The sequence below is a fragment of the Bidens hawaiensis genome, unplaced genomic scaffold (genome assembly GCF_021521415.1).
Source record: "Bidens hawaiensis isolate Kalapana, Puna unplaced genomic scaffold, B.hawaiensis_p1.1 tig00020807_1, whole genome shotgun sequence".
Taxonomy (NCBI): Eukaryota; Viridiplantae; Streptophyta; class Magnoliopsida; order Asterales; family Asteraceae; genus Bidens; species Bidens hawaiensis.
In genome coordinates this window covers 234514-259231 of record NW_027493207.1, presented here as the reverse complement: position 1 = coordinate 259231, position 24718 = coordinate 234514, and the positions used below count along the sequence as shown (strand labels likewise).

Sequence of the window (24718 nt, the reverse complement as noted above, 5' to 3'; positions counted from 1 at the left end):
AATTTTAAGGTTTCGGTGTCTGGTTTGATCGCAGGGTTCGTTTCCGTTTTCACACGGGTTTGATTATACAAAACGCGCACAATCCACCCGATTTGTCCGGAATTTTCGTAAAAAGTTCGTTTTTATCAATATCATTCAAAAATTTGATATTTGACCACTTTTGACATTTTGACATACCAGTCAGTCCGTTAAACACAAAACTGCCGTTTCGTTAAAACAATTATAATTTAAATCTTTGATTAATCATAACTAATTATGTACTTAAATATAAATTATGTAAATTTTTGTAAAAATACATTAAGACATGGAGAATTTTATAAAAATATTTTCAGAAATTTTATGATTAATTATTTATTTATAAAAATTCATTTAATAGGTTATAATCGTGTAATAAATGGCCCGTTTATATCAAACGACCTCCAAAAAATCCGATAATTTTTAGAAATGGCCTAAATGTTATTACATAGCCCCTGCAAAATTTCCAGAACCTAACTCTTTTGACAAAATGCCTTTTTGTGCGTTTTTCGGCTGTTAAAATTCGGTTAAACCATGATTGCACAAACCACACTTAGGCATTTCCAATGATCCCCAAACTTTACCAGTGATCTTACCATCACATATTAAACTCCAAAACCAAGTTTCAGAATTTTTCAATATGTTTAGCTATTTTTCCCAAATAAACGCTCATAAACGGAAATAAATTCACCAAATATTCTCCGTTTATCGAAAAATTACCAAATTTGAACATGGACTCATTTATATGATCCCTAATGTCCCTGCAAGTTTTCACAAGCTAACAACAAGCACGTCACAATCTAATACTAAACAGCCCCTAAACGAGTGTTACGGGTTTACCTTGTCGGTTTTCGATGAGTTTTGCTAGCTTAAACGACTCTCCGGGTCTCGGGTTGCAAACTCAGTATATCTACATATCATATAACATCAAACCAAGCATAAATCATCCATGTAACAGCCTTGATAATTAGGGTTTCGGTTTTGGGTTCAAACCGAACTTTCTAACCGTAAAAACGTTGTATTCATGTTCTAATCCGCGTTTTTGTCCAAAAAAGTATATTTTCCTGGTTTGTAAACATGTTTAACATCAAAACATGGTTTTACTTGATTTTTAGGGTTTTTGGATGGTTAAACATGTTTAATACTAATCAAAACACTTTTATAAGATTATAACTTAGTTAAAAGATGGTTAAAAGTTCATGGAAATGAAACTTACATGTGGGTTTAGGGCAAGGGTTTGGAAGAACAGCTGAAGGGAAGTCTGGTCTTTAAGTTTATTGCATAAAATTATGTAGCTTATTCAAGAAGTCTTGTAAATAAATATCTTTGGTGGGTAGTAGTGTATGGCGGCTGCAAGCTTCTAAGGGCCCATTGGGCCTCTTTTTGGCCCAATGGTGCCTCGGTTTTCGTGCCACACGTAAAAGTCGGTCCAAAATTTAGTTCGGGTTCGGTTTTTCGCAAGAAAACTAGTTCGAGTGCGAAAACCAGCGCGAAAACGAGTGTTTTTCAGCTTATTTTTGTAAAATAAGAAAAACGTACTGACTCGTTGTAAAATTCCAAAATATTTTCACGGGTTGCTTAGAACATGTCATATAAGTGTTTTATAAATCTTTTTCGGCTTAACGGATGCTACAATGCTCGTTTTGATATTAACGATTGCATTTAAGCTTATAGCGTATCGATAAACGAAACCTTTTTCGTTTAAAGAGTTTTAAACGTACTGGGGCCTAAATATCAATATGTTAGCCTCTATAACATATATATAACTCGTATATGACCCCTCAGTATGTATACGGGTCATAATTAGTATCGGTCGGTTACTCGTTTAAGCACTAAGAATTAACCGATTTATCGTTTACTTGTTACGTAATGAATATAGTGTACCTCGTTTTGTCGCGAATGTCACACATAGAATGCTAAAAATGGCAAAATTTAGTTGATTATTTTGGGTTGTAATATTTTTGATTGATTATTTTCATATATTACAACTGGAAGAAGAAAGGCCTCTTTATAGCAAGAGTGCCAAAAATACATGCATGATTATAGGTAAACAATAAGGAAAGAAATAAACTGGAAGCAATAGAATAGAATAGAATGAGAATATTCCACATTCCATACTATCAGTATCGGTTTCGTTTGTTACATTATTGGTCTATTACCAGTATTCATTTTGGTTTATTACGATATTGATCCGGTACCGGTACTGGATTTGATTTATTACAGTATTAGTCTAATTTCGGTACTAATGCTTGGTCGGAAGAAGTTCGGTTTATTACGGCATGTGTTTGTTTAATTAATGTTCTGACATAGAATGCTAAAAATGGCAAATTTTAGTTGTTCATGTTTAACACCTTTACGTACCTATATTGTTGAGCTCTTTAAGCTAATCCAACCATGGATCAGCGGGTGAGTAACTGCGTATGGTCACAACTAACATTAATAAACAATATTGATTGACACAATTTTCAAGGGCATTATTGTCATTTGGTAAGCAAAGAAAACAATAATTTAATCTATCTTAAACTTTGTGTTTTTCAAACTAAGACACATTGACCGGGACGGAGAGAGTATAAGTCTCACAATACTGTGGTTTAGGTAAATGTTGTAAAAGTAGGTCTACAATGTTGAGTACTCATCGAGTACTTGTTACAAGGTGTGGTGTCGAAACGAGTTTCTTTAATTCTGTCTAATTACTAAGAATCGATCATTTATGTGGTCAATCTTAGCCAGAAACACATTTAGGCGGTCAACTTAGACTGATTTTGACTTAAAACCTAAAACATAATTCGCATTTCTATAAAATTAAAGAACGATTATCATTTTTTAAATTAATAATTAGCAACTTTTATAATAATTTAGTATTTAAAATTAATTTCTCTTATTTATATTGATATTAAGTTGTTTCGTTATAAATATTACAGAGTAGTATACATATGATGTTTGACACACACACATATATGTATATATATCCAAAACATTAATTTTCTTTATATTTATCATGATTGAGTACTCTCCAAATAATTCTCGAGTACACCCAACTTTTAAAACCTTGGTTTAGTAATGTAATAAATCTGATTTCACTTAAAAATGAAAAACTTATCAGTTTTCATCAGTTCATAAATCTGATTATTGACAATTAGGAGGATCTGTGATGGAAATTAAATGTATAATAAATGGTTTTATGAATAGATAAATATGACAACATAAAATATAATAACATATGAAGAACTCAGTGAAATTCAACACGGGTATTATTGGACGGGTATTCAAATATGTTATTAGTTTTAAAAAACTTGCAGGTATCGTATTAGCTTATATTGACCCCGGCTATTTTGAACTATGTATTTATATACGCGAACTATGTACTTGAAACAATTCATCTTTTTATATACATAATTTTTTTTACAAAAATTAAAATAGTAAGAATGAAAATGTACCTATACCAGTACAAAACCGATCTTCAAGAAGACATCGCTTCAAAAAGTGGCTTTGTTATTGGAAAAAGGGGGGGGGGGTGAAGGCATGACCGCTTTCAATAAAACAGAACTTACACAAGACTGTCCAAATAAGATATTTAAAAAATGAATAACCTCTCAATTTTTTAAAAATGAATGGAAGGTATGCATGTATGATTGGCTTAATTAAGTCAATTTTTTTAAACCTGAACTGATAGTGAGCAGAACACTTAATTAATCTGCAATTTTGAGCGAGTGGTTACATATCGCACAAAAAGACAAACATATGCATCTCTTGAGGTTTTGTTTATTAGGCTCTGGCTTTCGATTTAGGTATTGGTTTCTTGGTCTATATAATTTCGTATTTCTTTATGCTTGAAATTGTGCCTTAATTGCTTGAGTTGTCTTTAGTTTTTTAATTTTTTGGTAATAGTGATTTGTTGCATATAGATACGCTTTTTGCATTCAATTTGCAGGTAAGATTCATTTACAAATTGGGAAAAAAAAAAAACAAGCAATTAGTTGAGATGGATAGGAGGTGCCGGACAATTCATATAAATGGAACCGAGTATCAGCTTAATCAAGCACACTAGCACACACCTGCAGAACACACCATCAATGGCGGACGGTATCAAAATATATATCTTTTAGAACGAACTTAGAATTCATCTCCAAAGTTCATTATAATTAACAAGAAACTAACTTTACATCCAACGACAATATTATTTTTTTAATGCACAGATTTAATCTCGAGCTACACTTAGTTCATCAAAGTATAGATGGAAAGGTTGTCGTTGTTGGAATCTTATACAAAATTGGTCGCGCTGATTCATTTTAACAACGGTATGTTAGTAAGAAGTTTATTTCACCAATACCATAGTTACCGTATAATATACCTCTAAGTCTTAAAAGTTAATTAGCTAAGTTATATGTATTTGATTATAGAGATCTTTGGATGGGTGGGCTGATACAAAAAAGGTTCATGCTTAATATATTCCACGCATGTGGATATTGAGAAGGGAACTCATGAATCAATGATGAAATCCTTGGTAACTTGAAGAATGAAGAAGGGAAGACGATGAGTTTTTAAAGTCAAAACATTTTGTTTTAGTTCATGCCTATCTGGTTCAGTGGCGGACCTACATATTGGCTGTAGGGGTCAACCGACCACTGTGAAATTCTTTTTTTAAGGTAAATATAGGTTAAAGCCCTGTCCGATTCCTATGAAATTTTGAGACCGACCCTCTTCCGACCTCTGTGAAATGTTTTCCTGGGTCCGCCACTGATCTGGTCTGTCAACCATTTTGTAGAAAAATATTAGCTTCAAAATGGGTAGCAAATATATGCAGCTTCTTATGAATCACGACCTCATCTTACCCAATTTCGAAATGGGTAGCAAATATATACACAGCTTCCGTCAACCATTGTACCATGTGATCATAAATGGATGTAGAGTTTGATTATTTAGCAATTAACTTAACTTATGAGCCTTTATTAGACACTAGGTTATTAACTCGTGTATGACACGGGTGGAAATATTTAAATTTTTGAACAAACACATGTCATTTGAAAGGACAACATAAGTTGTTATATGTTATTCGAGACGACAACATACTTTAAGTTGTAAATAATATTGGTACGATAACCAATGATTGTGAAATAAAAAGATAAACACAAATAACACTCAAATTACAACCTTTGAAAACATAATCAAAAGTTAAACATGTAAAATTCATAAGCTACTAAAAAGACTTCATTGGAAACCATATTTAATTTATTTGTAACTTTGTCTTCCTTGTTTAATATAAGAATTTTAACACCACACTTCGCTCTTGATAAAGCTACATAGAGTTGTCGATCTCGGAGATCTGGAACGAATTATGAGAGATGCTAATCGAACTCACTCAGAGTTAGAACTGGAAGAAAATTCCGGCGACTCTGCTCCTAGGAGAGTTCGGCATCATAATTCTAGATCTGGAGGACTTTTATCTCCGGATGACTGGCTCCGCATTCAACAAGAAAATTTGTTTGCTGAATACGAACGTAGGGTGCGAAATGAGCGTTTCCATGCTCGTACCCGACGTATGATGACTCCCCCCAGGTGATCCGTTTCTCCTCCCATATGGGGAAGTCACATTCAATATAGTCAACCACTGGAGCAAAACTTGGGAGAAATCCCGAGGTTACGTCCTCGTCCCCGCATAGATATGCGGGTACCGTCATATGAGGACGAATTAGACGGACATGATTCAATATATCGTCCGGAAGGTAGTTATTACAGCGGGGATAGTCGTCTCCCTTCATACGGAGAGGCTAGTTATCCGCGACCAGTTGTCCGCCATGCGGAATATTACAATAACGCTGAACATGATTTTCTCAAACCATATCGTCCAGAATCTTTCGCTGAAAAATCGAAAGTCATTCCGGGCATCGCAACAGCTCCATTCCCGATTAACGCAAAAATTCCAACATTTGTTGGAACATACAACGGAATGACTGACCCTAGCGATCATTTTTTAAGGTTTGAGGCAGTTGGAGGAGTCAGTGGTTGGACTCTTCCATATTGGTGTCACATGTTTGCACTGACATTCACCGGAGCGGCGCGATAATGGTTTGAAAAATTGCCTTGCGGACAGATTAAAAGTTGGAAGGATTTTGTAGCAAAATTCTCTCAACATTTCAGCCAAGAAAGAAAGCATACGCGCGATCCTTCGGAAATATTGGATGTTGAAAGGCGAAATAATGAATCCATTGAGGACTTCATTACTCGTTTTAACAATGAGAGCCTTAACATCGGAGGAGTTAGTGAAGATATGCTAAGAGGAGCATTCCGCAAAAATGTCCATAGTGACGCCTTGTTTCGCACACTAACCGGAAAAGACGGAATGCCCGAATCCTGGGACGAAATCATGAAGGAAGCCAAGTTGTTTGCAAGAACCGAAAAAATTGGGGTCCAGCAACCAGAAGCAATTACCAAGGGTCGAGTTCCAGACTCCAAGACCAAATAAACAAGCTAAAGGAACAACCTGGTCAATACTGCAACTGACCACAGAGCAACCGAAGCAGTTTGATGCGAGATCTTTGATTGGCAACATGAACAAGCGTAATTTTTCGACACGGCCTTCCAACAGCAGTTGGACACAGCTGTAAAAAACTCCTTCAGAGATCCTCACAACTAAGAATTTGACTTTTCGCAAGCCCCAACCATTACCGAGGAAGTCATTCCTCGATAACAAAAAACATTGCACATACCACAATGATATAGGGCACAATACAAACGAGTGTGTGGCCCTAAAGAATGAAATAGAGGCAGCTGTAAAGAACGGGAAGTTAGATCATTTGGTCAAAAGTGTAAGACCAGGGACTGGTAAGCCTCCCGCAAAGGATAACCAGGGCTCGGCCAAAAGGCAAATAAAAGATTTGAACGTCCACATGATTCAGGGAGGTCAACAGATCAGTAGAAAGAGGAAAGAGTTTGCGGATGAGGAGTGGAAAAACGAGCCAGTCATTTTTTCACGTATCAGGGGAGGACCGTGCAATAAGAATCCTTTGATAATTACTGCTTTGTTCGTACACTATCGGTCGCAATATGTGTTCTTCGACACTGGTAGTACATCTGACATTATGTACGAACAGTGCTTCGAACAGCTTGAGATAGATGATAAAGAAAGATTACGACCTATTCATGCACCTGTTTCCGGGTTTGGTGGGGAAATAATGCACCCACGGAGTGTCATTACATTCCCGGTCACACTTAGTGACGGGGTCCACTCAAGAACTGAGGAAGTCGAATTTTTAGTTTTACCGGCAACTTCCAAACATGATATTATTCTCGGACGAGAGGCAATTGGTGACTTCAATGCCCATCCGTCCACATCTCACGGGGCATTAGGGGTTCCGACCCGCACTGGTGTAGCAATAATTCATGTTAATCGACATTGTTTCACAACCGAAAGCTCGAAGCCAAGTAAAGTTCCAAGACAAAATCAGAGGACTGAACCAGAGAAATGGGTTCTTAACAAGAAATTTCCTGATCAAACTGTGGTAGTTGGTCCGGCTATTTCTGAAATCGTCCGAACTTTTTTGAAGCAATTGTTGATGAAGAACATTGACATTTTCGCATGGCTGCCCGCGGACATGACCGGTGTTCCGCGGAGCATCTCGGAACACAAGTTGAAGGTGAATCCACTAATCACCCCAATCGTGCAAAAAAGTGAAAGATTGGCCCAGAACAAATGAAGGCCATGAATGAGCAGGTGCAAGTTCTTCTACACGCCGGGATTACACGGGAAATCAAATACCAAACGTGGGTAGCCAACCCAATGATTGTCCCGAAAAGCAACGGAACATGGAGGATGTGTATAGATTACAAAGGTCTAAACAAGGCATGTCCAAAGGATTGTTACCCACTTTCAGAGATCGACTTGAAAGTAGATGCCGTGGCACCATTCAAGTTCAAATGCTTCCTCGACGCCTACAAAGGTTATCACCAGACTCATATGGCAGCCGACGATGAGGATAAGACAGCATTCCGCACCGACCAAGGAACATTCTGTTACAGAATGATGCCTTTCGGGTTAAAGAATGCGGGTGCCACATAGAAAAGACTGAAGGATCAGGCCTTCAAAGGTCAAGTAAGTCGAAATCTCGAAGTCTATATGGATGATTTTGTGATCAAAAGCACCGAAGAAGATCAAATGCTGAGAGACATCGAGGAAACTTTTGAAACTTTGTGAAGCATCAATATGAAGCTGAATCCAGCAAAATGTTCCTTCGGGATGGAAGAAGGAAAGTTCCTCGGAGTGATTGTTACAGGCACGGGTTTCAAGGCTAATCCGGACAAGGTTCAAGCAGTAGCCCGCATGCCATCTCCCGCATCCCTCAAAGAAGTTCAAAAACTTAACGGCATATTAGTAGCGTTGAATAGGTTTTTGGCAAACCACGCTGCTAAATCCTATCCGTTCATTTCAACATGAGGAACTGCCTCAAAAAAGCGCAGTTCAGATGGACTCCGGAGGCCGAACAAGCATTCCAGGAGGTTAAAAAGTGTTTAATGGAACTACCCACGTTAACAGCTCCCCATGCGGGAGAACCATTAACGTTATATTTGTCGGCCTCTGACATTGCTGTAGGAGCTACTCTATTGACAGGCAGAAAAAACTTTCAAACCCCAATTTATTATGTCAGTCGGACACTGTCAGACTCGGAAACCAGATATTCGATGTTAGAGAAACTCGTCTTAGCATTGGTTTACGCAGCCCGACGGCTCCACAGATATTTCCAGGGTCATCCCATCAATGTGTTAACCGGATACAAACTCAAGAATGTGTTGAGTAAGCCTGAATTGTCTGGACGACTGGCAAAATGGGCCATCGAATTGGGTGAACACTCGATAGAGTATAAACCTAGACCGGAAATCAAAGGGCAAGTGCTGGCGGACTTCGTCACGGAAGCCCCACAACACAAAGAACAAGAGTGTTTAATCGAACAACAACCCCAAGCACCTCCGGAACAAAGACAAGTTTGGTCGTTGTTCACAGACGGAGCTTCAAGCAGCGAAGGATCAGGTGCAGGCTTAAGGCTAGTCAACCCTGAGGGGCATGAATTTACATATGCCATCAAGTTAGACTTTAAAAGTACCAACAATGAGGTGGAATATGAAGCCTTCCTGGCAGGCCTGCGGATAGCGAAAAAGATTGGGGTAAAACATTTGGAAGCACGGGTGGATTCCATGCTAATTGCGGGACAAATAAACGGAACATGTGAAGCCATAAATGATGTCATGGCTTCTTATTTGTCGCAAGTAAGGGTCTTGATTCGCCAATTTTATCTTTCAATGTTGTTCACATTAAGAGGAGTGAGAAAAAATCGGCGGACGCTCTTAGCAAGCTAGCTTCAACGAATTTTGAGCATTTTGCCAAAGATATTCGTGTGGAAGTTCTAGATCATCCATCTGTTCCACAAAATCAAGTCCTGGTAATCCAAACAGGTGTCGAATCTTGGATGACGCCAATTAAAGCTTACTTATCTTCCGGAGCACTTCCAGCAGGAAAGGCTGAGGCTCGGAAGATTAAGAATAAGGCCTTGAATTACCAGTTGACTGATGGCAATTTATATCGGAGATCATTCCTCGGCCCGCTGCTACGTTGTGTAGACGCAGAAGACGCAAATTACTTAATCCAAGAAATTCACGAAGGCATTTGCGGATTGCATGCGGGACCAAGAATGACAGTTGCAAAAATCATGAACGCAGGGTGCTACTGGCCGGGCATGCATCTGGACGTTGTGCAAGAAATCAGAAAGTGAGACTCATGCCAGCGCCATGCTCCTAACACCCTGCGTCCAAAAAATGAACTGATTCCGGTAACATCTGCTTGGCCGTTCCAGAAGTGGGCTACTGACATTATGGGACCTTTCCCAGAAGCCCCGGGACGAGTCAAATACTTGATAGTGGCCATTGATTACTTCACCAAATAGGTGGAAGCCAAACCGGTTGCATCAATAACGACATCTAGTGTTAAGAAATTCCTTTGGGAATTCATCATTTTCCAGTTTGGTCTCCCGCGGGAATTGGTAAGTGACAACGGGACCCAATTTGCTGATAGCGGACTACAGGAATGGTTGAAAGAACTTCAAGTCATTCAAACTTTCACATCCGTAGCTCATCCACAAGCAAACGTACAGGTCGAAAGGACCAATCGAACTATCAAAGAAAGGATCAAGGCAAGGTTAGGAGCCAAACAGACGGGATGGGTGGACGAACCGCCCCACATACTCTGGGCCTTCCGCACTTAAAAGAACTCTAGTAATTCGGAGACACCCTTTAGCCTATCCTACGACACTGAAGCCATGATCCCTGCAGAAATTGGGATTCCATCCGCAAGAGTTCTGTTAATTGATGATAATGATCACGAACTCAGGATTAATCTTGATCTACTTGAAGAAAGAAGAGAACTAGCATTGATCCACGAGTGAAATTATATGCGACAGCTTGAGAAGTATTACAACTCGCGGGTCCAGAAATGCGAGTTCGATGCTGGAGACTTTATCTTCCGCAATAACGAGGCTTCCGATCAGGAGCCTCCGGGCAAGTTGGCCCCAACTTTGGAGGGACCTTATAAAATCAAACAAGTATTATCTAAAGGTTCTTACAAGTTAGAAAAGTTGGATGGGACTGAGATCCCTCGAACTTGGAACGCAACACAGTTGAAGAAATGCTATATGTAGCAGTCTTATTTGTCCTTTATTTTGGCCTGCGTGCCCACATAGACTAGCAAGTTATGTAATTTCCTTTATTAGGCTTATGCCCAATTTATGAAGAATCTTGTGCTAGTTTCATGTCACTTTGATAATTTGTAACCTTTTATTGACAAAAACGAAGTTCCTGAGAGACACTTATATTATAATACATAAGACAAAGTGCACCGGAAGAAAGCAAGACTTCTTATTATTAATCAAAAGAGATTACAAAAGAAAAATATTTACAGAGAAAAGCATATATACATCTACGAGGCGACATTTTCGTCTTCCGCAGTATTATCTGCTTCTTCTTCTTCTTCTTCATCAAGATCCAACAGCTCCTTTAATTGCTCCACGCATCCTCCTTATCTGCAAGTTCTGATATATGATCAGAAAGGGAAAACTTCAAAGTATCAAAAGCTTTGGTCTTTTCAATAAGAATGGAAGCAGTGTCCTTGCCGGCCAGGACATGCTCCTCCGGAAGCCTGCCCTCATAAACAAATTTGTAACCTTCTTCAAAGCCCATCTGTCGGCCAGCCTGCTTGAAAGCACGGAGGAGCACCGCAACGCAATTCCCAAGATCGTCACTATTTCGAACGTCAGTGATAACCTGTTAAGACATATAAACAAGCGTAAGCACAGACAAGTCCGAATAGTTTGTATTAACCAAAAGATTTGATACCTTGGGGATTGCTGTCGTCAAAAGCCACTTCTTATCCGCCTTAGCCCGGATAAGATCCATCTTGTGACCAGCACACTCCAGGGCTTGGTCTCGATTCTTAGTGCTAAGGTCGGATAAGCGCTTGTCCTTGACCGCTGAGTCAACCTGAAGGGTCTTTATTAGCTCAGCTTGTTTGTTCAGCTGCTTCTGGAGAACAACCTTGGCTTCCTCAGCGACAAGGCGATTGGCTTTCTCAGCTTCCATAGCTCGATGACTCTCCCGAGCTTCGGTTAACGCCTTAAGAGCTTCTTTCTTGGCATCAAGTAATTTAAGCTCAGTTTCATCTAACTCCCCATTCATAGCCAACCAGTCATGGCGTATTTCCTGATTGGTGGAAACAATATTCACCATATGATAGGAATTTGAGTCTAATAGCTCCTGGCGGATGCGACGGCGTTGTCGTTCCCTCTCGGTAGGAGGGAGACTTTCTTGGAGATATTCATGACAGACTTCGCGTCGCTTAATACTGAGTTCCGACGTAGCGACCAATGAGGATTATGCGTAGCAGTATCTTCCTCCACACGAGGCGAAGAAGTATGCCCCCCATATTTAAATACACTAACTCCACCCTGATTTCGGAAGCGATGTTCATGATGGAGTGGAGATGTGCGGGGACCCTCGGACTCACCAACCTCTTTCTCCCTGACAGGAGAAGTATCCGACAAATTGATCGGATCTTGAACAGTGTTTAATGGTGAGGATGGTGGATTCGGAAGTTGTGTAGAAGTTGAACTCTTTAAACCTGAAACATTTCCAAAGTAAAACTTTTAAGGTCACCGAGAAGCGATAAGCCCAAATATAATCATGAGGGTTCGAAACAGATAATCTTACCCAAAGAAACATCTTGGGTGGAAAGCTCCTGAAGGCGAGCCCCCAAATCCAGGACTTTGGCCTTCTCCCTCTTCTTCTTCTTCTTCTTCTTGAGAGGCTTAGAAGGTTGTGCTTTCCGTTTGCCAGCAACCTTTGAAGCACCCGCATCCGTAGCCTGAGGTTCACCCTCAACGGATTGAGGACCACCTTCCTCACCTGTTGACGGGTCGGTGGTGGCCTTCGAATCTTGCTTGCAGGTCAAACCTACAGTTGAATGCGACGGGTTAAAAGCACCAACTAATAGCTCTCCTTCGCAGAGTGACGAATCCTCGCTAGATGAAAGAAGTACCATCACTCCGCTAGAAGTAGCGGCAGTTATAGGTCGGGGTTGAAGAATACATTCACACTTCAAAACAAACTCCTCACCTCAAGCATACATCGCCTCAGAGACAATAGGCTCCGGAGTAAGTGTGGCAGAGAAAAGGAAATTGTTCCGTCTACGCTCCAAGAAAGGTATGTCTTGAGGAGTAATTGGGCGGCGTACCATCATGCCTCCCACCTTGTCCAAGAGAGTGGAAAAAATTGTACCTTCACTTGCAATCGATGAATATTAAAGTAAGAACACGGAGAATCCGGAATGTTACAAGTAAAAACTTACTTCCGTTAGAAATCTCATAGTAAGGCTCCAAAGTAGGAAATGGCCACAATCGGCTCATCTTCGCATATACCATCGCCCCTTCGTGAATAGGACGCATGGGTGTTGGTAGTCGGGTCAAAGTGTCAAACCATTATGACCCTCGTATTTAATGACAGGGATCTCGGGGGCCGCGTCTTGTGGTTTCCGCCGGGCCATGGTGAATGGAATGACATCCTCTTGGATCCAAAAGAACTTGGATTTCCACACATGGATACTCCGGATTCATTCAAAGCCAATCGGACCTTTTCCGGTAGTGGCGAAACCATACCATCCGTCACGATACGTCATTTTGTAAAAAATGGCAAACATATTGACGGATGGATCATAATTATGGGATTGGCAACGGAATTCGAAGTGTCGAATTCTCAACATCCAAAACGGGTGGATTTGGGATAAATGGAGCCCATAGGCTTTCAAAACAGATCGAACGAATTTCGTCATGGGTAACTGTCACACCCTCAAAATCCACTAACGGAGTTTTACCGTCAGAGGGTGTGAACTAACAGGATCAGAATCATTAGTTATAATCAAACATCATATTCAAAGTTTTTAAACCACAAATATTAAAGTTTAATGAATGCGGAAGCGTAAATCATAAGCCAAGTGTTGCGTCACGCAGGACGACTTAAAACCAAATTAATAAGAGTTTAAAAGCAAGTTTTCAAAATGATAGTGTTCAATGAAATGCATGTCCCGATGCCGCGCGCCCGCCTCGGCTACCTGAGAATAACATACTAAAAGTGTCAACACAGGGTTGGTGAGTTCACATATATAAATAAAGGAAAACGTTTACGTTTAAGTGTTTGCGTTTGCGTTACCAGATAATGTTAAGTCAATTATATATCAATAGGTAGCTAGCCTATAAAACAAGTATTACTAAGTGTTCGACACCGAAGCTGACTGTTTATCATATGCCTTGCCACCATGTCAACCACGACCATGGTAATGTGTTAGCCAAGATTACACCCACTCGACCTACAGTCGAGTTTAGAGTTGGGTGGGGTTTATCAAACCCAGTAGTACTACTCAACAGTGACTCGCTATTATACAAATACTAAACGGTTCGATGTTATGAAGGACTTCAGTTGGTTTGTTTGCCACTTAGCCTTACAAGCGATATATAACCAATAACAAAATCTAAAGTGTTTGGAGTATGTTATCTCCCCCAAGTAAAAAGCGTTTAAAAGAGTAAAAGGGGAATGTGAAACTCACTGTTTGCGAAGAATTCAAAAACAAATCCGAGAGATGCACGTCAAAGAAAATCCTCACTAGTGCTCTAAAACAAAAATGAGATTCTCTAAGTATTTAAGCTACTATTGAGTCTCTAGACTCGGCACATAATACCTATGCATGAGATACGTTTCGTGTTTCGTTTGTGAATTATGTGTGACTCGACAAACACATTGGTGACACGTTACAGGTGTATACAACTACTTAAGCATCAAATACTAACATTGTACATTACTAGTAAATTATCTCCCGGCAAGGGCAATTTAGTCAAAACATGGCAGTTATCTATTAAAAAACACGTTTCATGTATTTTCACATAGTTCAGCAGCTAGTTTTATCAAGACAGATTTCTACTTGAAAGTTTACTCTATTCAACAGATCATAACATATCAATTAATTCACCAAAAATCGTCACAAAAGTACACATGAGTTAGGTTTCCAGAACTATTTTTATTGTATTTTTATTCCACATAGTTTTCTCACAAAGACCAAAACATTACAGTAAACTCACAGTAGTCAAAATCGTGCGCAACAGAATGATATTTGTTATTCCTGTTAAATGGTAAATTCTATTAATGCAAGACCAATTGGGTTAGATTCTTAACTCAATATTTTAACTTCCAGAAGTGGAACTAACCCATTTGGTCTTGTATTTTATGAGATATGATAATTTCAAAACAGCCTAACAGCAGACCCCACAATTCAGACTTGTACTACGTTTTTGTAAAATAATAAAAGTTAACTTTTACATGTCCAAAAATTACAAATTTGGACTCTTTAGAAACTAGACTCAACCTAGTACACTGTAGTGTTAATAATTTCGACCAATTACCACATTAACATCCAGTTACAGTTGTCTAAACATCAAATCAACAATCTGTCCAGTACCAGTTTACATCAAAACTCAACATAGCAACAATCTATGAACCATAACCCATGCATATCACACTCTAGACACAAGATTTACCAACCATGCATATCAATTTTACGTTACACACATAGTTAGGGTTTTTCTTGAAAGTTTAAAATCAAAGAACAAGTGATTAACAAGCAACAATAACACAACTAGTTATCAATTTCATTAGCAATTCATCATCAAGCATATAATCAAACCCTAACTCATCTTAATCATCACTTTCAAGAATTAGGGTTTTGATTAACCCATTCAATATAAAATTAAACACATAGAATGTATAGAGAAGTTGTTAATTACCTATCTAGCACCTTAATTCCTTTGATGAAGCTTGGAAAAATACGTGTGTGTGTGCGTGTGTTCTTGCTTTCGGCCGTCCAAAGGGAGAGGGGAGCCGATCGATTAAGGGGGAGGGGAGGGAGGTTAGGGTTTTTATTAATATTAAATATTAACTTGTTACACTTAAGTCCCTCTACTTCTTGTTATTCAATTTCTAGTATAATTAATAACCCTTGTCTCTTGTGTTTAGTATTTCACATACTTATCAAGTAACATATAGATTATAACACATACTTATCAAGTATTTATTGTTTTGATATTTGTCGTTTGTTCACCAATGGTTTGAGTCGACTCGTGTGCGTTTCGGTGCAATCCCGAAAGACTACATGTGTAGTGATTGTCATGCGTCATTTAAAACCCTAGTTTAAATGTAATGAGATGTGCGTTATAGATCAAGTGATCTTAAGTTTGAATTGACGGAGTTTGGATTAACGGAGTTAACCTGAAATTGACGAGTGTCACAGTAACCAGAAGTTACCCGCAGTGAAATGGTCCAAATAGACGGCCATCTTCTTTGCCGGAGGCACCGTTGCAATTGCCCCTTTCGCCGGACGTTCGGCCTCCCACTCTGATGCAAAACCGTATATGTTTTTAACGTCTTTGAAATCCTTATCTTCAATATCGCACCCGACTTCAAGGATAGCGGGGGATTTTTCTTCTGGCCTGCCATTCGAATGAAATATAAAGAAGAATATAGGAAAGCAAAATTCTGAGAATACTTTGAGATGAATGAAAGAGAAAATTCGAAACTGATAAAAATGGATTGGAGACATCAATGACTTATTTATACCCATCGCAATTAATGCGACCATCTGAATGACAGAGGAAAGAAAAAGTATGGACCATGGGTGTCACACCCCCATTCTAGGCCTAGGAGTGTGAACCATAATTGGTATCATGTTTGTAAATAAATCAGAGTAGCGGGTTAATGCGGAAAACTTTATAAAAACATAAGGATCGATATTATAAATATTTACAATACAAAAGACTAGACGAAGGTCTCGTTTAGTTTTACTTGTTTATATGTTTTACAAAACCACCATATTTTAATATTTACAAAAAGTTATCCGAGCCATCGGATACTTGAGCTTCTTCATCCTTTCAAGCTCTAATCTTGATTACCTGCAAAATGTTGAATAAAATACGCCAGCAACGTATGCTGGTGAATATGCTGACGCCAAAATATTTTATTTACTAAATTACCCCTCGAGACCACGTAAGCCTCGACCCATCTTGGCTTAGGAATAATCAAGTTAAACAATCATCATAAATTCGAGCCTCTTCACTAGGTCACCTCAGCGAAACACCGCAGCGTTTATGACATAACTTAGGTACTACAAATATACACATGGCCATTCCCCACTCGGACGTAACTTAGGTCCGGCCCATCGTGGCTGGACGTCGTGACCAAGCGTGGTGCGATGTGCCCACCGAGTTCCACAGATGAAAGGATCCAGACAAACGTATACCATAGCCTGAGGGCTGGCTTATAGTCTTATTTACAATGTTTTTAGAGACACGTAGCCTCATATAAAGTTTTACACGTAACACGTTTGTTTGTTTAAAACAAGTTTGTAAAGTGGGGCGTATTCACCTTTCAACGGGATCGGCTTCCAACACCGTCCGTTAGTCTTTTCTTCGCTATCTCGCACCTATAGTACGAGTATAACATTCATTAGTCGGATACACGATCCGGCTTAAGACCTTTAGTCTTATCATCTCGATGAACCTTTAGTTTATTTTACTTTAAAACCTTTAGTTAAAAAGTAATCTTTATAAACCTTTAGTTTATTTATAAAACACGACGTTTCTTCTTCATTAAGAAACGTATTCTTTTCTTTTATTATTTAATTATACACATAATACTTAAATAATATATTTCATAACAAAGAATAATCTTATATATATATATATCTATTTATATATATATATTTTATCTTTTCTTTTTTTATTTTCTTTGTTATATCTTTCTTTGATTATCGAGAATGGTATCGACTCGGGTATTAAGCCTTCAATATTTTATTATTATTTTGGTCGGGCATTATTCCTACCTTTGTCGGCTTAGAAATACCCTTCACACTCGGGCAGCACTTCGACTCTATCCTTCTTATCAACACTCACTTGATTGACTCTTGGCACGCTTTTCGAGGTAATCACCGGGTTGTTGGGGAAGCACTTCCTTCTTGTTCGGGATGTCGGGGAGTGGCACGGAAATCGAGGTAACGAGCACGGAAAACGGGGTTTCGGGGCACGTTTATTGAGGAGATCAAGGGCACGAACTTAGAGGTAGAGAGAGAGGTTAGAGAGAGAGTATGTGTGTGAGAATTTAGTGCGAGTGGATCAATCCCGCAGCCCACCTATTTATACCCATTTTTGAACCCCTTCGATGAACCTTCGATAATATCCGGCCAATCCCAAGAAACTTCGGATCTCGGTTGGCGACTTTGGAACCTCCCACTTTGAAATGGCTTCAATCTTTGGGGGATCTACTTGAATTCCGTTAACGTTTATTATGCGACCAAGAAATTGCACTTCGTGCAACCAGAACTCGCATTTCGAGAACTTGGCGTACAACTTCTCGGTCCTTAGGATTTCAAGTAATGTTCGAAGGTGAACTTTATGATCATCCTTTGATTTAGGGTAAATAAGTATGTCGTCGATGAAGACGATAACAAATTTATCCAAATAAGGCTTGTAGATACGGTTCATCATATCCATAAACGCGGCTGGCGCATTAGTGAGGCCGAATGGCATAACGGTGAACTCATAATGGCCATACCTTGTTCGAAAAGCAGTTTTAGGAATGTCTTCGGATTGAACCTTAAGTTGATGATAGCCGGAACGAAGATCGATCTTGTAAAAGTAGCTAGCACCTTGCAATTGGTCGAATAGGTCATCAATACGCGGAAGTGGATAACGGTTCTTGATAGTTACTTTGTTGAGAGCTCGGTAATCGATGCACATCCGCATAGATCCATCTTTCTTCTTGACAAATAGTATCGGCGCTCCCCATGGTGATGAACTAGGTCTTATGAAACCTTTCTCGAGAAGTTCGTCCAATTGCTTCTTTAGTTATTTCATTTCGGTTGGCGCGAGGCGATATGGAGCCTTGGCGATCGGAGTAGTTCCGGGAATAAGATCGATTCTAAACTCTACTTCACGATCGGGAGGAATGCCGGGGAGTTCGTTGGGAAATACATCGGCATCATCAGAAACAACAGGAACGTCTTTGATTTCTTTGGGTTTCGATTCTTCGGTGACGTAGGCCATGAATGCTAAGCATCCTTGATTCAAACATTTGTTTTCCCTTATCATGGAGATTAGGCTAACTTGGCCAGCGTCCTTGTCCCCTTCAATTCGTATAGTACGTTTATCGGGGGCTTGGATTTCAACAGTCTTGGTATTGCAAAGGATACGTGCATGTTTGTTAGATAACCAATCCATACCCAATACAACATCAAAACTAGCAAGAGTCATGGGTAACAATTGAATAGGCAAAACATAAGCAGCTAACAAGATTTTTCCGTTTTATAAAGCTTCGGAGATTTTAACAATGTCGCCATTAGCGGTTTCGACGCTTAAAGTTTTATTAAGTTTGATTAAAGATTCGTTTAATAGACTACAAAATTTATAATCTATAAAACATAAATTGGCTCCTGAATCAAACAAGACTTTAGCATAGGCGTTGTTAACATGAAACGTACCAGTGATAGTTTCTGGCATGTCAGCCGTTTTCTTCGTATCAAGAACAAAGACTCTTGCATTGCCCTTCTTGGACTCGTTCTTCTGACCGCTACCACCCGCACCACCAGTCGCGGGCTTATTTTTGGGGCACTCAAAGCTAAGATGTCCCATTTCCTTGCAGTTGTAGCAAGTCATTTTCTTCTTCCAACAATCGGTCGTGGCATGGTCGGGTCTATTACACGATTCACAGACTCGAGAAGCAAAGTTGCATCTACCTCGATGACACTTCTTGCAAATTTTACATTGAGGGACGCCGAAATTGGAGCTAGACCTTTGTTGGTCAACCCCTTTACCCTTGAAGCGGGTATCTCCTCCTTTCCTTGAGTCGTGAGTCTCACGACCTTCTTATCTTCTTCTTTATTGCGGATCATTCCGCCCATCAAGTATCCTGCTAACTCCATCGCGGAGTCAGCAGTTTGTGGCAAGTGAGATCTCACCATGTCACGAATTTCATGAGGTAGTCCCCATATATAACGTGTGACTTTACTGGATTCCGGGGTAACCAGCTGGGGAACTAAGTGGCAATACTCGTGAAATTTCGTGTTGTACTCACGAAGGTTTGTTCCGACAACCTTGTGAGCTAAGAACTTGGTTTGGATCTGGTCTGTCTCGTGCATCGGACAGAACTTTGACATCAACAATTCTTTAAACTCATTCCACGTTAGACTATACATCACCTCCCTTCCTTTACTTAAGATTAATGCGTTCCACCATTTGTGTGCTTCACCTTTGAACATCAAGGCAGAGTATTGTATATTTTCTTCTTCCGTACACTTACTCGTGATCACAATCGTTTCCATCTCTTCGAGCCACCTTACGGTATTGATGGCTCCTTTGTCACCGTAAAACTCTTTTGGTCCGTAATACTTAAAATCTTTAAACGAGCAACCACTTATCTTAAGTTTCTTAAATTCTTGTCTCATGCCTCCATCGGCATTTGATTCATGCATGCTTTCGTCCATGCGGGAAGGTCTGGATCGTGGTTTGGAAACAGACTTTTGAGAAGGATTTTCGGAATGAGAATGTTTTGTTTGGGATCTATTTTCAGATGCTTCTCTAACATCCTTATCGATCATTTGTTGTATTTGATTCATGTATTTTTCGGGAATCGGATCCTCTCGTTCTTTATCGGGACCTTTCCCTTTAGCTTCTCGTTTCTCGACTTCCTTTCGGGAAACCTCACGGTTATCGCTTTGTCTAGACATTCTCTTTTAAATCTTTTTATATTCTTTGATCTGAAATTTAACACATTTCTTTTCTTATTATACAAGTTTTATTTATTTCACATTTATATACATATCATAAATGATATGTATATTATTTTACAACATACTTTATATATTGTTAAAACAATATATAAAACCCTATCCTTATTACATATGGTACATATTATACACATATCATACAAACTATTTTATGCACATAAACCTTTTCTTCTCATGCCATCCTCTTCTCAATCTTGTATAAACTTCCTCACAACTTTAGTGAGCTTATTGCATTTGCGAAGAAGTTTGTCTCCCATTTTCTTTTTCTTCTTTCCATCAGCATCAATCTTCTTCCTCAACTCATCAGTTTCTTGTAAGGCTCGATCCAAATGTTCCTCCTGGGATTGCGGTATGTTGGTAGGATACCCATATCTTGGAGGTGGGTCGCGGTAACCCATCATCATAATGCCGTAGTGGTTCTTGGGATCTGGGTATGGTGGTGCAGTCACATCGGAGGGATAATTGAAAAATGCATCAGCTGCTTTATTTTGCTCATGAATTTCATTGGCCTGTTCCTCAATGGATGGAATCTCACCTTGATATGGTGGGAAACTTGTTGATGCCTTTCCCTTGAGTTCATGGAGGAATTGCATGTACGGGTCCACAGATCCATAACTTGGGGTTGAGTGTTGTTCCTCCATTGGTGTGGTTACTTCGTTTGGATTGTCCGGGTATTCCTCTTCTGGGTCGGTTTCCTCGTTTGGTTCCTCTTCGGTCATTTTTGGATCAGTTTCATCTTCCGGCTCCTTCTCCAACTCTTCTTCAGTCATTGCGGGCATGTAGATCTTCTCGTATGGCATAGTCACCCTCATCTTGGGCTTGTGAGACGGCCCTTTATTGTTGATGTGGGAATTGGCAGTATCCATTGTTGAAGTGCCAGTATGCCACCTTCTCTGGTCGGAATGGCATTTCATCCATTCGGAAGAAGGAGAATTGGGTTCCTCCTTTACTTGTTTGTTGGCAAGAAAATAGTATGACGGATGCGGATTTGGTGACACATATGTTGGATCTGAGTAATGTAGTGGGGTCTCCATCGGTTGATATGTTGGTACCTCTAATGAGTGATACATTGGCAAACTTGTCGGGTGATAACTCGAGTGTCTTAACGGTTGGTACACTTGATGTAGAGTGTTGTCCAAATGGTAAATAGGACTTGGTTCCATGTTGGGATGTTGGCTAGGTCCTTCATTGAAATTGAAAAATGACTCGAAATAATCCTTGCTCATAATGTCTCTGGGGAATTTATAATACTTCCTTGCTCTTCTTGCTTCATTATCATAATACCTCTTTAATTCTTCATACGACATCTTTTTGGGTGGTTTAGAATGTAGAGAGGGAAAGAAAGGGTTACCAACCAATCTTATCCCTATTCAAATAAACAAGTAATTATTTCCTATGCTTGAATCGAAGCTTGGGTATTGTTTTATGATACCCAATTCGCTAAGAACGATGGCTCTGATACCAACCTGTCACACCCCCATTCTAGGCCTAGGAGTGTGAACCATAATTGGTATCATGTTTGTAAATAAATCAGAGTAGCGGGTAATGCGGAAGACTTTATAAAAACATAAGGATCGATATTATAAATATTTACAATACAAAAGACGAGACGAAGGTCTCGTTTAGTTTTACTTGTTTATATGTTTTACAAAACCATCATATTTTAATATTTACAAAAAGTTATCCGAGCCATCGGATACTTGAGCTTCTTCATCCTTTCAAGCTCTAATCTTGATTACCTGCAAAATGTTGAATAAAATACGTCAGCAACGGATGCTGGTGAATATGCTGACACTAAAATATTTTCTTTACTTAATTACCCCTCGAGACCACGTAAGCCTCGGCCCATCTTGGCTTAGGAATAATCAAGTTAAACAATCATCATAAATTCGAGCCTCTGCACTAGGTCACCTTAGCGAAACACCACAACGCTTATGACATGACTTAGGTACTACAAATATACACATGGCTATTCCCCACTCGGAAGTAACTTAGGTCCGGCCCATCGTGGCTGGACGTCGTGACCAAGCGTGGTGCGATGTGCCCACCGCGTTCCACATATGAAAGGATCCAGACAAAGGTATACCATAGCCTGAGGGCTGGCTTATAGTCTTATTTACAATGTTTTTAGAGACACGTAGCCTCATATAAAGTTTTACACGTAACACGTTTGTTTGTTTAAAACAAGTTTGTAAAGTGGGGCGTATTCACCTTTCAACGGGATCGGCTTCCAACACCGTCCGTTAGTCTTTTCTTCGCTATCTCGCACCTATAGTACGAGTATAACATTCATTAGTCGGATACACGATCCGGCTTAAGACCTTTAGTCTTATCATCTCGATGAACCTTTAGTTTATTTTACTTTAAAACCTTTAGTTAAAAAGTAATCTCTATAAACCTTTAGTTTATTTATAAAACCCGACGTTTCTTCTTCACTAAGAAACATATTCTTTTCTTTTATTATTTAAGTATACTCATAATACTTAAATATTATATTTCATAACAAAGAATAATCTTATATATATATATATATATATATATATATATATATATATATATATATATATATATATATATATATATATCTATTTATATATATATATTATCATTTCTTTTCTTTATTTTCTTTGTTATATCTTTCTTTGATTATCGAGAATGGTATCGACTCGGGTATTAAGCCTTCAATATTTTATTATTATTTTGGTCGGGAATTATGCCTACCTTTGTCGGCTTAGAAATACCCTTCACACTCGGGCTGCACTTCGACTCTATCCTTCTTATCAACACTCACTTGATTGACTCTTGGCACGCTTTTCGAGGTAATCACCGGGTCGTTGGGGCAGCACTTCCTTCTTGTTCGGGATGTCGGGGAGTGGCACGGAAATCGACGTAACGAGCACGGAAAACGGGGTTTCGGGGCACGTTTATCGAGACGGATCAAGGGCACAAACTTCAAGGTAGAGAGAGGTTGGAGAGAGAGTATGTGTGTGTGAATTTAGTGTGAGTCGATCAATCCCGCAGCCCACCTATTTATACCCATTTCTGAACCCCATCGCGGTACACGATGGGCTCTCTGGCTCCCCTATCGCGTACCGCGATATAGGTTGCTGAGTCAGAGAGTAGGCGTGCCACGTGTCAACACGTGGCAGGCGCCGCCACACGTGTCAACACGTGGTGACACGTGGCAGCAGACGCTGCCACCGTGTGTCGCATGGCACACGTGTCAGTTTGTGTCAGACACCCCATCGCGGTACACGATGGGTGTCTTTCTTGACCCTATCGCGTAGCGCGATGGGTCAGAAAAGCAGATTTTACATTTTAGCCCCTGAGGTTTGGAAATTGGCAGAATTGGTCCCTTGACTTTTGAAAATTGACATTTTTGGCTCGAAATTTACGTGATGTTACAATGGGATGATTGACCCGGCAGGCGGGAGATTCGAAAAAGCGTGACAGGATGTAAAAAGGCGTTTTACATGTCCTATCAACCACCACTCAGAAAATTCTCTCTCCGCCACGTCATTAGTATCATTCTACCTGCACAGTTTCAAAATTCAATATATTTCGCAAAGATATTATCTCATAAACAAGAACAGTGTTTACCAAACATAAAGTTCTTTTCATTAAATATTCAAAAATGATGATTACACAAATATGGAAATAAATTACAAGTCTTAGCTTCTAAATCTATTCTATGGTTCGGGGGCCGATGTGCCTTCCGGAGCATTTTTAGAAGTATCCTCAGACTCGTCATCATCAGATTCATCATCTATGTAGACTCACAACTGCTTCACGCCATCTTCAGCTAAGGCGAACTCCGGAAGCATATTCTGCAGCGGGAAGACTAAGTTATCGTATTCTTTGACCCTCATATCAAGCTCTTGCTTCACGTCAAGGCCATAAAGCGGATGGCTCTCTAAGGATTGTCCAGTCTGGGCAAATGCCACCCCTTCGTTAAAGCCTTTGACCCGACCAACTCCTTCCGAAGCAGTTGTCAGATTCACAAAGCAATCAGTAAGCTCCGTGCTCTTCTTGATATGATGGATAACCTGATACAAGATAAGCGAAATTTGTCAATATCATGAAAGCAAAATACACAAAAAAATAAACAGTTTGTGACAAAAACTTACAGAGTCAAGTCCACGGTTGAGGAACCACTGCTTTTCCCGTTCAGCATGCTCCGCCCGGCCATGAAGTTCCTGTAACTCGACGGAGGCGCGGTTGTCTGCTTCAGTATGGGATTGCAGCAGAGAGTCATATGCAGATTGCATTTCAGCAGTAGTTTTGTCTTTA

The 24718-nt window shown here is 39.6% G+C and overlaps 2 protein-coding genes across 2 annotated transcripts; both read left to right on the top strand.

Annotated features, from left to right (window-relative positions):
• Window positions 1-6902: 6902 nt before the first annotated feature.
• On the top strand, window positions 6903-7709 carry LOC143561822 (uncharacterized). Its single transcript, XM_077049797.1, has one exon. It carries the CDS (start codon window positions 6903-6905, stop codon window positions 7707-7709), a length of 807 nt encoding a protein of 268 aa, XP_076905912.1.
• Window positions 7710-8442: 733 nt separating this feature from the next.
• On the top strand, window positions 8443-9776 carry LOC143561821 (uncharacterized). Its single transcript, XM_077049796.1, has 2 exons — window positions 8443-9273; window positions 9324-9776. The coding sequence occupies exons 1-2, from the start codon at window positions 8443-8445 to the stop codon at window positions 9774-9776; spliced, it is 1284 nt and encodes a 427-aa protein (XP_076905911.1).
• The last annotated feature ends 14942 nt before the right edge of the window (window positions 9777-24718 follow it).